At 42.7% G+C, this 14,727-nt stretch overlaps 2 protein-coding genes across 3 annotated transcripts in view; one reads left to right on the top strand and one right to left on the bottom strand.

The window, feature by feature from the left end:
- trip10b (thyroid hormone receptor interactor 10b) overlaps positions 1–10,195 on the top strand; it is an 82,122-nt gene extending 71,927 nt beyond the window's left edge. Inside the window, exons 13-14 of the mRNA XM_084319385.1 lie at positions 2,268–2,374; positions 3,806–10,195. Coding sequence (XP_084175511.1) covers positions 2,268–2,374; positions 3,806–3,951 — 253 coding nt within the window. The 3' untranslated portion in view covers positions 3,952–10,195. The remainder of the gene's footprint in view (positions 1–2,267; positions 2,375–3,805) is intronic.
- Positions 10,196–10,769: 574 nt separating this feature from the next.
- sh2d3a (SH2 domain containing 3A) overlaps positions 10,770–14,727 on the bottom strand; it is a 66,319-nt gene continuing 62,361 nt past the window's right edge. For both annotated transcript variants that reach the window (XM_084318976.1, XM_084318975.1), the window contains one exon: positions 10,770–12,598. In XM_084318976.1, coding sequence (XP_084175102.1) covers positions 12,414–12,598 — 185 coding nt within the window. In that variant the 3' untranslated portion in view covers positions 10,770–12,413. The remainder of the gene's footprint in view (positions 12,599–14,727) is intronic.

Genomic DNA, 14,727 nt, shown 5'->3' with positions numbered 1-14,727 from the left:
GTCTGGTTGTTAATGTGTTTCTATGGTGTTCATGTGTCCCTCCAGTCTGGTTGTTAATGTGTTTCTATGGTGTTCATGTGTCCCTCCAGGCTGGTTGTTAATGTGTTTCTATGGTGTTCATGTTTCCTTCCAGTCTGGTTGTTAATGTGTCTCTATGGTGTTCATGTTTCCTTCCAGTCTGGTTGTTAATGTGTTTCTATGGTGTTCATGTTTCCTTCCAGTCTGGTTGTTAATGTGTTTCTATGGTGTTCATGTTTCCCCTCCAGTCTGGTTGTTAATGTGTTTCTATGGTGTTCATGTTTCCTTCCAGTCTGGTTGTTAATGTGTCTCTATGGTGTTCATGTTTCCTTCCAGTCTGGTTGTTAATGTGTTTCTATGGTGTTCATGTTTCCTTCCAGTCTGGTTGTTAATGAGTTTCTATGGTGTTCATGTTTCCCCCCCAGTCTGGTTGTTAATGTGTTTATATGGTGTTCATGTTTCCTTCCAGTCTGGTTGTTAATGAGTTTCTATGGTGTTCATGTTTCCTTCCAGTCTGGTTGTTAATGTGTTTCTATGGTGTTCATGTTTCCCCTCCAGTCTGGTTGTTAATGTGTTTCTATGGTGTTCATGTTTCCTTCCAGTCTGGTTGTTAATGTGTTTCTATGGTGTTCATGTGTCCCTTCCAGTCTGGTTGTTAATGTGTCTCTATGGTGTTCATGTCTCCCTCCAGGCTGGTTGTTAATGTGTTTCTATGGTGTTCATGTTTCCCCTCCAGGCTGGTTGTTCATGTGTTTCTATGGTGTTCATGTTTCCCCTCTAGTCTGGTTGTTAATGTGTTTCTATGGTGTTCATGTTTCCCCTCCAGTCTGGTTGTTAATGTGTTTCTATGGTGTTCATGTGTCCCTCCAGTCTGGTTGTTAATGTGTTTCTATGGTGTTCATGTTTCCCCTCCAGTCTGGTTGTTAATGTGTTTCTAAGGTGTTCATGTTTCCCCTCCAGTCTGGTTGTTAATGTGTTTCTATGGTGTTCATGTGTCCCTCCAGGCTGGTTGTTAATGTGTTTCTATGGTGTTCATGTTTCCCCTCCAGTCTGGTGGTTAATGTGTTTCTATGGTGTTCATGTTTCCCCTCCAGTCTGGTTGTTAATGTGTTTCTATGGTGTTCATGTTTCCTTCCAGTCTGGTTGTTAATGTGTTTCTATGGTGTTCATGTGTCCCTCCAGTCTGGTTGTTAATGTGTTTCTATGGTGTTCATGTTTCCCTCCAGTCTGGTTGTTAATGTGTTTCTATGGTGTTCATGTTTCCCCTCCAGTCTGGTTGTTAATGTGTTTCTATGGTGTCCATGTGTCCCTCCAGTCTGGTTGTTAATGTGTCTCTATGGTGTTCATGTTTCCCCTCCAGGCTGGTTGTTAATGTGTTTCTATGGTGTTCATGTCTCCCCTCCAGGCTGGTTGTTAATGTGTTTCTATGGTGTTCATGTGTCCCTCCAGTCTGGTTGTTAATGTGTTTCTATGGTGTTCATGTCTCCCTCAGTCTGGTTGTTAATGTGTCTCTATGGTGTTCATGTTTCCCTCCAGGCTGGTTGTTAATGTGTTTCTATGGTGTTCATGTTTCCCCTCCAGACTGGTTGTTAATGTGTTTCTATGGTGTTCATGTTTCCCCTCCAGTCTGGTTGTTAATGTGTTTCTATGGTGTTCATGTCTCCCCTCCAGTCTGGTTGTTAATGTGTTTCTATGGTGTTCATGTTTCCCCTCCAGGCTGGTTGTTAATGTGTTTCTATGGTGTTCATGTGTCCCTCCAGTCTGGTTGTTAATGTGTTTCTATGGTGTTCATGTTTCCCTCCAGTCTGGTTGTTAATGTGTTTCTATGGTGTTCATGTTTCCCCTCCAGGCTGGTTGTTAATGTGTTTCTATGGTGTTCATGTTTCCCTCCAGGCTGGTTGTTAATGTGTTTCTATGGTGTTCATGTGTCCTTCCAGTCTGGTTGTTAATGTGTTTCTATGGTGTTCATGTCTCCCTCCAGGCTGGTTGTTAATGTGTTTCTATGGTGTTCATGTTTCCCTCCAGTCTGGTTGTTAATGTGTTTCTATGGTGTTCATGTTTGCCCTCCAGGCTAGTTGTTAATGTGTTTCTATGGTGTTCATGTTTCCCTTCCAGGCTGGTTGTTAATGTGTTTCTATGGTGTTCATGTCTCCCTCCAGTCTGGTTGTTAATGTGTTTCTATGGTGTTCATGTTTCCCTTCCAGTCTGGTTGTTAATGTGTTTCTATGGTGTTCATGTTTCCCTTCCAGGCTGGTGGCAGCAGACCGCTCTCAGATCATCTACTCAGAGTTCGATGATGAGTTTGAGGACGTAGAGACCCCCATTGGCCAGTGTACAGCCCTCTACACCTTTGCAGGTAACCTACACTTAACCCCTTCACTGCCACCGGACGGCCGGTAAACCTTCACTAAGGTACGACCTTTTTTCAAAGCACTTCCTGAGTGGATAAGATAAGATATTCCTTTATTGATCCCTTTGGGGAAATGGCATCATAGCAGCAGCATGGGGGAGGGGAGGGGAGGGGAGGTACAGGTATGGGCGGGGTAATAGTAGAAGACATAAATATAGGCAATAAAATTATAGTACAGTAGAAAAGTTAAAAAAAAAAAAAAAAGCAATATAATTAACTCTGTATATAAGCAAGTAGGCGGTGTGATCAAAGGTGCAGATGAGTGTCTGTATGCCCTGTATGTATTGTATTATACTATATTATTATAATATTATATATAGCATTATAATATTATAGTATGCTTTATTTATTGTATTACATTACAATAAACATGGTCCATAACATGCTATGAGTAAGCAAAGTATACAGTATACACAGGTGCAGTATATATATATATATAAGGTACTGGCACGATATATACGCCATACGTTGTGGTCCGTGCACTTTCTAAGTCATCTTAAGATTCTGTTCAGGCGATTTCATGGATTCCCCTGAATCGCTTGAATTGCACGATAAGATTACGTGAGATTAGCATAAAGGCCGGGAGGCGGGGGATCCAGGCTCCGTCACCGACGCCCACTTTAGATCAGAAGGCCTCACCTGAAGAGGTGTCCAAACACAACACGTACACGGCGAGGTACAGTAGACCCAGGTAATGATTAGGGATGGGTACCTTTCACATTTGAACCGATACCGGTACCCAACGGTACCTTTTTTCTGTACTTTAGTCTCAAGAAATTTAATTTACCTACCTGTCGTGAAAAAAAAATCCAAACTTCAAATAACTACAATTTCGACAGTTTTCGGCTTGTCATTGCTCCGACTGCTTTGTTGTTGAATCAAGTCAAATCCTAGGTAAGCATATATTGTGCGTGTGAACGTTGACATGAAAAGAAAAAAGTTAAAAAAAAAAGTTTTAAAAGTTTTAAAAAAAAAAGTTAAAAACAAAAAAAGATTTTTTTTTTTTTTTTTTTGTATCTCACTTGATTCGATACTCTGTAGTACCGACGTGTTTCGGTTCGGTACCTCAAAAGTACCGAATTCGGTACCCATCCCTAGTAATGATATTCCATTCTATCAACCGGGTCTCACCTTTCATGAAGTGATTGCCACACACAATTATACCCCGTCGCGGAGAGAGAGGTTAGCTGCTAGTCAAATGAAATGGGGATTTTCAGCTATTACAATGGAGATTTGGTCAATTAAATGGCGAGTCTTAGACGTGATGTTTTAGAAATGGATTTTACAATCGGTTAATGTGTGTCTCTCCCTCTCTCTTTCTCGCTCTCTCTCTTTCTCGCTCTCTCTCTCTCTGTCTCTCTCTCTCTCTCTCTCTAGGTAACAGTGAGGGGACCATCTCTATAACGGAAGGGGAGATGTTGAGCGTGATGGAAGACGACAAGGGAGACGGCTGGATGAGAGTCCTCAAGTGTAGCGGCGGGGAGGGTTATATACCTTCATCCTATGTCAAACAGAGCCCATAATATACACACGTGTATATATACATACACACACACACACACACACACACACACACACTGTCCTCAAAGCCAAGGGAGAGGAGGGCTATGTACATTCATCCTATGTTACACAAAGGCCATAACACACACACACACACACACTTTTCAGTTTACAACCAGATGTTCTTTGTCTCTGTGTATATACGAGGGAGACCGAAGGGCATAGAATACCATAGCCAAGCACATCCTCAACTCAACACACACACACACACACACACACACATCTCACACCACACACGCGCACACTTTAAATACTTTATTTGAATCCGCAGATCAAATCAAATGTACATAGGGTTCAAATAATACAGAGGTCCAACATGCTTTTAGGACATCTAATGGATACAGAAAGCATCTTCTCTGTCGCACACGTACACAGACACACACACACATACATATACACACACACACACGCACACACATACACACTCTCTCTCTCTCTCTTTGTAATGCAAAGCTAGTTTAGAGCCAAAGGTGAATACAAAGTCAGGTGACATTGGATCTGTTCTCCATCATTTCCTTTATGGCAGCCAGTCAGCCGTATGGCATCGGGATAATGATTGACTGTAATGCTCGTTATCCCCGCTAATTCCATTACCGTGAGCCACCCAGCATGTCTGTCCACCCGTCTGTCTCTGTCCCCGCCTCCCAGCGTGTCCGTCTCTGTCCCTGCCTCCCACATTGTTAACCCTTTCAGGTGTACGTTTCCGTTGTGTTTATTGGGCCGTTTTCTTGGAATTCTCTTTCTTCCAGCATGGCCGCCTGTAACCATTAGTAACCACTTTTGAAAGAAAATGCCTCATTTCTGTGCAGTGGTAGAGCAGGTAAAACACTGGAGAAGCATGGCATTATTGTTCCACTGTGACTTCTTTACAAGATCCAGTAATAAAACACCAAGTTATTACATTTTTGATGATATATTTCTCATATATCAACACATAGCAACCAGTTGTTTTGCACATAGCAACCATTGTCTCTTCCATTGCCATGTACAAAAAACAATGGTTGCTACGGTACAGGTAGCCATGTTGGAAGACAGAGAAGTATACAAACGTTTTGTGCCAGAATGGCTCTAGTCCGGAACTCTTGATTTCAATGGTCAGTAGCCATTGTGACGTCATCGTTAGAATATTCAATTCTCATAAACATTATACACCAAAAATAACACCTGAAAGTGTCTACAGAAACATAGTAACCGGTCAGCGAGTCTGTTGTTGTTGTTGTTGTTGTTGTTGTTGTTGTTGTTGTTGTTGTTGTTATTGTCACACAGTCATGTGATCATGTTAATATCATACAGTCATGTGATCATGTTATTGTCATTCTACAGTCATGTGATCATGTTATTGTGATTGTACAATCATGTTATTGGCGTTGTACGGTCATGTGATCATGTTATTGTGATTGTACAGTCATGTTATTGTGATTGTACAGTCATGTGATCATGTTATTGCCATTGTACAGTCATGTTATTGTGATTGTACAGTCATGTTATTGGTGTCGTACAGTCATGTGATCATGTTATTGTGATTGTACAGTCATGTGATCATGTTATTGCCGTTGTACAGTCATGTGATCATGTTGTTGTGATTGTACAGTCATGTGATCATGTTATTGTCCTTGTACAGTCATGTTGTTGTCATGTGACCATGAATGCACATGGCTTGGCAGGTGCTGAGCTGAAAGCTCAACATGAATAGAACGGAAGAGAAACGCACATTATTTTGCTTCCAACAACGTTTTGGAGCAGAAGGGCTCTTCATCAGGCTCTACATCAGGCCTCTGGAACATTGAAGGAGCCGTGTCGGAGTGAAAGAGCGTGCCGGTTATTCTCCTTGTATTCAGACTCATCATTGTATTCAAGGCATCGCACGTCGCAACAGTATTGAACGTACGTACGTATGGCTCGGATGTCTTAAAGCTATCCTACGTAGGATTTTCTCTAAATACATCGCCGTCAAATGAGTTGTGATAACGTCCACCGGTGCCACCCTGTGAACCGATCTCTGTCTGCGATCGGCATCTATTGTCCCCCCCCCCCCCCCCCCCCCCCCCCCCTTTTTATGCACAACCTACCAGTCTAGCGGAAAGGAGATTCTCCAATTTGGTGCCAAATCACACGTGGCGACTTTGAAAATTGAACCAAATGAAAGTATGGAGCAGAGAGCGACGGGGCTGTCGTTACGAAAGACGAGGACGCGCTGGCGTGTGAAATCACAACTCCCTTCACGGTGATACATTAAAGAGAACGCTCGGCATGTCTAAGTGATTGTTCACGCAACATACTCGTCGACGCCATCGTTGCTTTTTTACACTACATTCCTTTTCGGTCGGTGACACTCTGGCTGTACGCGTCCATCCAGCTCCCTGTCTAATGGCCATGTTGCCAACAGCTAAGAGGCTACAGCCCATAATACCTACTGTGAACTGGACGGCTGTTCCCGTTCAAATTGACATTTGGGGGGGGGGTGATCATTTGGATGGTACTGTACACTGTAAGACGGCTGCCATAGAATGATGGATAATGTCAAAGTCATGGAAATCAATGTTGGCCTGCTGCAGGAGACTGCCCATGCCTCGGCATATAAATGAACATTCCAGTGACACTTGTGTGTCAACGACTTTAGTACCTCTGGGAGAGGAATCATGCTTCCTTCTGTAGTATCACTGGGAGAGGAATCATGCTTCCCTCTGTAGTACCACTGGGAGAGGAATCATGCTTCCCTCTTTAGTATCACTGGGAGAGGAACCATGCTTCCTCTTTAGTGCCTCTGGGAGAGGAATCATGCTTCCCTTTAGTACCACTGAGAGAGGAATCATGCTTCCTTCTTTAGTACCACTGAGAGAGGAATCATGCTTCCCTTTAGTATCACTGGGAGAGGAATCATGCTTCCCTTTAGTATCACTGGGAGAGGAATCATGCTTCCTTCTTTAGTGCCACTAGGAGAGGAATCATGCTTCCTTCTTTAGTGCCACTAGGAGAGGAATCATACTAACCTTTAGTGCCTCTGGGAGAGGAATCATGCTTCCTTCTTTAGTATCACTGGGAGAGGAATCATGCTAACCTTTAGTATCACTGGGAGAGGAATCATGCTTCCTTCTTTAGTATCACTGGGAGAGGAATCATGCTTCCTTCTTTAGTATCACTGGGAGAGGAATCATGCTTCCCTTTAGTACCACTGAGAGAGGAATCATGCTTCCTTCTTTAGTATCACTGGGAGAGGAATCATGCTTCCTCCTTTAGTATCACTGGGAGAGGAATCATGCTTCCTTCTTTAGTATCACTGGGAGAGGAATCATGCTTCCTCTTTAGTACCACTGAGAGAGGAATCATGCTTCCCTTTAGTATCACAGGGAGAGGAATCATGCTTCCTTCTTTAGTGCCACTAGGAGAGGAATCATACTAACCTTTAGTACCACTAGGAGAGGAATCATACTAACCTTTAGTACCACTGGGAGAGGAATCATGCTTCCTTCTTTAGTGCCTCTGGGAGAGGAATCATGCTTCCTCTTTAGTGCCTCTGGGAGAGGAATCATGCTTCCTCTTTAGTGCCTCTGGTATTCTCGTCTCCCAGGGCTGAACCCTGGGCCTGCGTCCCATCCTCCTCCTCTCCTCCTGGGATGAACATGCAAACATTTTGATACTCACGCGATTCGAGTCCGCACATCCGAACAAAATCCGATTCCGATCTGCATTGTCAAAATTCCCGACGGCCGCCTTGTAGTGTACGAAAGGAGATTAACACGATCCCTTTAGGAAAAGCCCTTCTCTGTTCCTGTCGGTTCTGTGGGCCTAGCCGCCGTGCTGAGAGCGACCGGCCTCAGCCCGACTGCCGTAGCTGCATCGAACAGCCCGTGTCTCCTACTCTTTACAACACAATGTGATATTCTAAGAGCTCTCGTCCTTATGTGAAATTTTACGACTTGTGTAAACTGGATGAAAACCACTACTCTTATTCTCCTGTACCTGTTTTATTTCGTTTTTAGGAGCGCCGCTCCTACGAGAAGGGTTCCCGGGGAGCCGTTTGGCACCTACTCTTAACACAGGCCTGATTTACAGTACGAAGCCCTGTGCCTGAGGTGGCAGCGTCTTGACCGCTGAGCCATGACATTGTGGTCACGCGTGTGTGTCCTCAGAAACGCTCGTCAGGGTGCAGTAGTGCCCACATGAAAAGCCTGAGCTGTGTGTCCTCCGTACACATTTTTACAATAAAAATAAATAAATATATATATATAATACAATTTAATCCAAATGAATTATATTTCCCAATCTTTGGAAAGTTGGGTTTCACTGGGGAAAAAAACGAACCAAAAAAAATATCAGTGGAACAGACACCGGCCCTGGTGATACTTAGCTGCCAGAGTTGTACAGAACTTGTAAGTCACTTTGGATAAAAGTGTCAGGTAAATGACTAAATGTAAATGGGAAATAACATGACACTCAGCCATAAGAGGATAGTGGCGAAATTTGAATTACAACCGAGTACATATGTAACTATGTCATGGCACAATGGTCAATAATGCTGTGTGTTCAAATGGTTATTTTCAGAATGCCTGTTTTCTTTTATCTTTTTTTCTCTCTCTGTGGTTGGACCACCTGTGTTTAAGTTCAGAGCCTTCAGAGAGTTCTGAATCTGACCCTCGCTCCCCCATCCGCCTGGAAACCCTTTTTTAATCCTCGGCTGAGTTTCAACAGTCTTGTCCTCCTCCTCCTTCACCTCCACGCAAACTCGAGGGTTTCCATTCCAGAAACCTACATATCCAGTTTGGATTAAACATTGTGACCCAATGATCCTGGCTCAGTGTTTTAAAAGGATTACATTATTTAAAATGTAACTTTTATAATGTGGGTTCAATCAAATATCTTTACAATGTTGAACAGCGGCCCTGTATACGAACCCAAGACGAGAATGACGTGAAACCCACATGTCAGAAATGGTGGAGTTGACCTTTAAGATAACTTAACCCTTTCACCGCCGCGCTACCAAAACGGTTAACCCTTTCACTGCGGCGACACACAGAAGGTTAACCCTTTCACTGCCACACAACAGCCGGCGACCGTCGGTTGTGTGATAGTAAAGGGGTTAACCTTCTGTCGTGTGGCAGTGAAAGGGTTAAGATAACTTAAGTAACCTTCCACGGTGAGTTTCACTTCCGTGCCAACAATAATTTACCATCATCAATGGTAGGCGTCGTGTTTATTAAACGTTAGATATCTTCCTTTTTCGAATCAAACTCTACCCGCAGGGAATGCTGTGAAAAGTTAAAATCATGACTCGTCTTCAACTTCTATTTTCAAATAACCTTTTTACATTGGTTGAATCGACTAAATAGGAGGGTGAATATAAAAAAACATATTTCATTGATTCAATAAAAAAAGGCAAGTCAATTAACCTTTTTCATCAACTAATTGGGAGTGATGTCAACTTGATATTCAATATTCACTATCTCCAGTTAGTTGATGCAACTAAGAAAAAAGCCAATGCAAATGGCTAGTTGAACATTTAAGTTGACAAACTTTTCTTTTAACGGTGCATACTTCCTCCAGTGTGAAAGGAGAGGATACGAGGCGTGGAGGGAAGGTTCTGAACAAGGACAAACGAGGGGGGGTCGTAACACGGTGCTGAGATTTAGCTTGTGCACCTTCTTTTAAAGAGGAATTCCACCAAAAAATTTACATTTAGGTCGTAATTCTTCAAAAGTAGGTTGTTCCGCCCCTAAAACGTGTCAGGATTTATTTTCTAGTTTTGCGAGTATTGATTAACGAGCTCTCAAACGAATTGATATGTAGTATAGTAAACATCTACACACGTTTTTTGTAAATAATTCTAGATGTGTGCAGTTCGATGTCATTGCGTTGCACTGCTCAAAACTTGTAAAACAGGAGAGAGAGAAGAAAATCTCTGAAACTTTTAGGAGTTTACTTTTACGGAATTACAACCTGAAATTAAATTCCAATGGAATATTCCTTTTCCGAGATTCAGAATATTGTTTTGCACCTTTTTCAGAATCTGATACTGTAGGATCACATCTCCCTCTTGCAGAGAGGCGTACAAAGTTTACCCCTCTCTGTCCTCTGTCCCAGACCAATGGATGTTTCTCATGTTTTAAGGAGTATATTATTCTATGATCACATTTTACAAAGCAATTTATGTATTTACATGTATCATTGAAGGTCTAAATTGAAAAAAATATATATTTACAGTATGTAACATTGGATGTGTTGTGTGGTTTTTCCTTTCTTGGCCAAAATAAATCACAAAAACATCACAAACTAACACCATCGCATACTCTTAGTGGCGTGAGGAATGAACCTCCAAAGAAAAACTGTAAATCTCTGCACACGGACAAAAGAAACACCAAGTCCTCAATCAGCACAAAGTCACAACTTGCATGTAAAACTATTTATAGAAATTGTATTCATTGCATTGCAAACAAACTTGAAAGACAAATAAAATAAGATTATCCAGTGTGGTCCATTAACAGCAGTGGATTCTCAGAGACGCCACGGAGCGTGGAAGAAGAGATCTGTGCTGCCGTGAGACGGGAGACGAGTCTGGCATCCTGTCTTTCTTTCCCTCTTCCTTCCTCCAAATAATCACCATATCAGTCCGGTTGCATCTACCTGACTCGGGGCGCGTTCGGATTCCAAGTCGGCGCATCCCCTTCCCCTCAATGTTCTTTAGTGAGTCCCCCTCCCCTCAATGTCCTTTAGTGAGTCCCCCTCCCCTCCATATTCTTTAGTGAGTCCCCCTCCCCTCGATATCCTTTAGTGAGTCCCCCTCCCCTCGATGTCCTTTAGTGAGTCCCCCTCCCCGTCGTTTTTACTCCCTTCACATGAGTTGGATCCCACTTTGTTTGGCAGCCATTTTTCATTGGGACATTTTGGGGATCCCTCCCCTACATCTCGACGGGGAGAACGACGAGGAGAACGCTTGTTGCCTGGAACCGAACGCAGCTGTGGGCACCTCCCATGAGTCTTAACGTGAGGAGGTAGGAAGATGCACTTAATTAAAGAACTTTAACTCGAGGCTCCCCAGGCTCTGCCTCGACTCCTGACAAACGACGACAGAGAAAATGGGGGACATTTAACCATCTCAAACCCTGCCCTCTTTTCTCGATCGGCACAATCATAAAATTGTAAGGCACTTTGTATAAAAGCAGTCCATTTTACGACCGCTGCTTCCCCCTGTCTGAAGAGGATTGGAGGATGGAGAAAAGAGGGCAGGGTTTGAGATCGGGGTTCAATTCTCTTGCCGTCCTCTTCCCCTACGTGCATCTCGTTTTATGTCCGTCCGGTTGGATCTCAAAAAGTGTCGAAGGTATAAAAAAAAAAAATGCATGTATAAAAACAACAGCAACTCTTGCCAGGTTAAGAAACTGAGCAGTAAACAAATGGGCTTCTGCTCGTGAAGTAAACAACGTAAACTGTCCTGTGAAGATGAGAGCCTTGACCCAGGCCTTTTCTTACAGGACCCCGCCAGGGCCGACGCTTAGCCCTAAATCAATTCAGTTGCTCCCAAATCTGGAATCAAAGTGAGCTAGGTTAGAAGCCAGATTGGAGGCACTTTATAACTAGGTTAGAAGCCAGATTGGAGGCACTTTATGACTAGGTTAGAAGCCAGATTGGAGGCACTTTATGACTAGGTTAGAAGCCAGATTGAAGGCACTTTATGACTAGGTTAGAAACCAGATTGGAGGCACTTTATGACTAGGTTAGAAACCAGATTGGAGGCACTTTATGACTAGGTTAGAAACCAGATTGGAGGCACTTTATGACTAGGTTAGAAACCAGATTCAAGGCACTTTATGACTAGGTTAGAAGCCAGATTGGAGACACTTTATGACTAGGTTAGAAACCAGATTCAAGGCACTTTATGACTAGGTTAGAAACCAGATTGGAGGCACTTTATGACTAGGTTAGAAACCAGATTCAAGGCACTTTATGACTAGGTTAGAAACCAGATTGGAGGCACTTTATGACTAGGTTAGAAACCAGATTCAAGGCACTTTATGACTAGGTTAGAATCCAGATTTGTAGTGGTCTAAATAAATGCTGCTCTAACCCTTTTCACACAGAAGCCAGTAATAAGCGGTCTCTCTTTCTGTCTGCGTGAGAGGGGCCTTTAAACGTGTCCCGACCGGCCCTGTTGCAGGCAAAGGGTATACAGTATTATCGCTGGCTTCCCGTATAGGAGCCACACCTGAGCAGGTCGAGTTTCAAACCCAACCCTCCCAAAGAGCTGACCGGTCACTGTGCTGGTCAGGCTTAGTTCACCCCCCCCCCCCCCCAAGGCTGTGTCCAGGGTACTAGAGAATACCACTTACATGTTTCATTCTTTTTGGTTTATCCTCGAGTGAGAAAAGGTGCTGAATGTCTAGCGGGGGGGGGGGGGGGGGGACTGAGGATCCGGTGAGGTAAGGGTCAAAGTTCACGGATGATGTTGGGGCGTGGCTTCCACCGGCTCCAGTTTATCGGAGAGGACGCCGAGGATCTTGTCAAACTTGTCGTAGCGGTCCTGTCTGTCGGCCTCCGCCCCCGACTGACCCCAGAACAGCCGCAGGGCGAACTCTGTGTGGAAGGCCTCCAGCAGCTCAGGGATTGGCTCCCAGTCTCCTGGTGGAACAGAGTGACAGGGTTTTTATGAACGAATGAAAACGTTTATTTTTGAACATGTATTCTCCACATTCCTCCAAACAAATCACAGTATCAAAAGCTCCGTCAAACAGAACAATCATAAAAAAAGAAATTATAAACAAAAAGTCAAGAGCAATGTAGTTAGTTAGTTGACATGTTCAAAAAAGGAGTAGAGGGAAGCTAAGCTTATTGATCCCTACCCCCTTACATTTACATTTGTTCTTCCATTAATTTTACTTGATATAATTTAGTATAATACATTATAGAATATACTTTTACTTATAGTACAAAATAAAAAAAAACTTGAGTCGCTTGACAGCAGTTATCTTATCAGGAACTGCGAATGACTTGTTTATTTTGTCAGGGATCCATGTGCAAAACACATTACTCTCAATTAATGAGAGAAGATGCATCGCACCAGATATAGTTATTAGTGAGTCCCCCTCCCCTCGAAGTCCTTTAGTGAGTCGTTTCCATCTGCAGTCCCTGGGCAGGAGGACATGAAAGCAACGTACAATCAAATCAAATGGTAACAACCATAACCACATTCCTACCTAACCCCAGCCTCCCTCTATAATATACCCATACAAGTGCATACAGCCACGTGTACACACAGTCACGCACAGTATGAAAAACCATGGCAATAAAATATAGAGACTTTCAAATAAATGCAGATGATTGGTTTGTCAAGATTCATTTTATTTTACTTCACAGGAGAAATGTGTGTTTTCAGATCCGTGGGAAGCTCATTCCACTCCTTCATGGCTTTAAATGAGAACGCTGTGCCACACTGCCCCCTTGAGGTCGATTTCAACTCTGCTCATCTGCTCAGAGGAGAGTTGAACAATTGGCTCATAGAGGAGCTGTAAGTGGTATTTTATTTGTTAAAGTAAGTAGTCTACATGTTTAAATAATAGTACTTAAAAGTAAAATAATCTGCCAGCAAATTACTTGGGAAGATTTTGTTGATATAAGTAAAAGAAAATATCTAGGGTTCTCTCTCCTGATTGGATGAAGTGGGAAGGGATGAGGGACTGGGAGACCCATGTTACTGACCAAACACTCTACATCATCACTCGGTGATGTCTGTCGGAATGTAGCACAGTAGTTTAACACTTATTTTAACAAGAAAATACCACTTACAGCACCTTTAAGGGGTGGAGAGGCAGCATTGTGAATTATATTAAAAAAACCAAACGGTCATCCAAATACCGTACTTTTCGCACTATAAGCCGCACCTGACTATAAGCCGCAGCAGCTAAATTGAATGATGTGTACATATATAAGCCGCACTGGACTATAAGCCGCATGTGTTTTAATGTTTAATTACCATATGTAAGGAGTGGAGCCTGCGGCTTAATTTGACTCAACACGGGAAACCTCACCCGGCCCGGACACGGAAAGGATTGACAGATTGATTGCTCTTTCTCGATTCTGTGGGTGGTGGTGCAATCTTATATTGAGCTTTAAGTTCCCACCTCTACAGAGAATGACTCCCACCTCTACAGAGAATGACTCCCATTGGGACACAATACTGTCGGACAAATAACAAGAATTAACTCATTTACAAGTTGTATTAAGCAAATAAGGGAACAGATAAATAACATTTCAATGCAGTAAAAAAAGCAATATTTCGATTTTCGGGTTTTGTCCACATATAAGCCGCACCGTTATATAAGCCGCAGGGTCGAAAAATGGGGAAAAAAGCCGCGGCTTATAGTCCGAAAAGTACGGTACATAATGAGGTTGTCCAGGTTTAACATATTATGTCTACATGTCATTGGTGATACTGTGGTGGTTTCTTATGGGAGGTTTTAAGGGCTGGTTTGTGATGTGACTGGAGAGGGTTCAGGACTGTCTTGCTTGAGTCCAGCAGGACGTAGGAACAATGAGAAAAAAATAGTGCCGTCAATAGATTAAAAAAAATTAACGAATTAATCTCACAATTTTCTGTAATTAATCTAGATTAAAAATAGCATTTTTCTACTTAAGACTGAAGCTTGTAACAGATATTTACTTTTACATGAGTAAAATTATGGAATTAATGTAAAATCAACACAAAAAGTATATTTAGATTCAAATACTATTTTTTTTCTTTTTTTTTTTCC

The sequence above is a fragment of the Notolepis coatsorum genome (genome assembly GCF_963971535.1).
Source record: "Notolepis coatsorum genome assembly, chromosome: 7".
Taxonomy (NCBI): Eukaryota; Metazoa; Chordata; class Actinopteri; order Aulopiformes; family Paralepididae; genus Notolepis; species Notolepis coatsorum.
The sequence above is the reverse complement of the archived record's forward strand: the minus strand, read 5'-3'. Positions and strand labels throughout refer to the sequence as shown.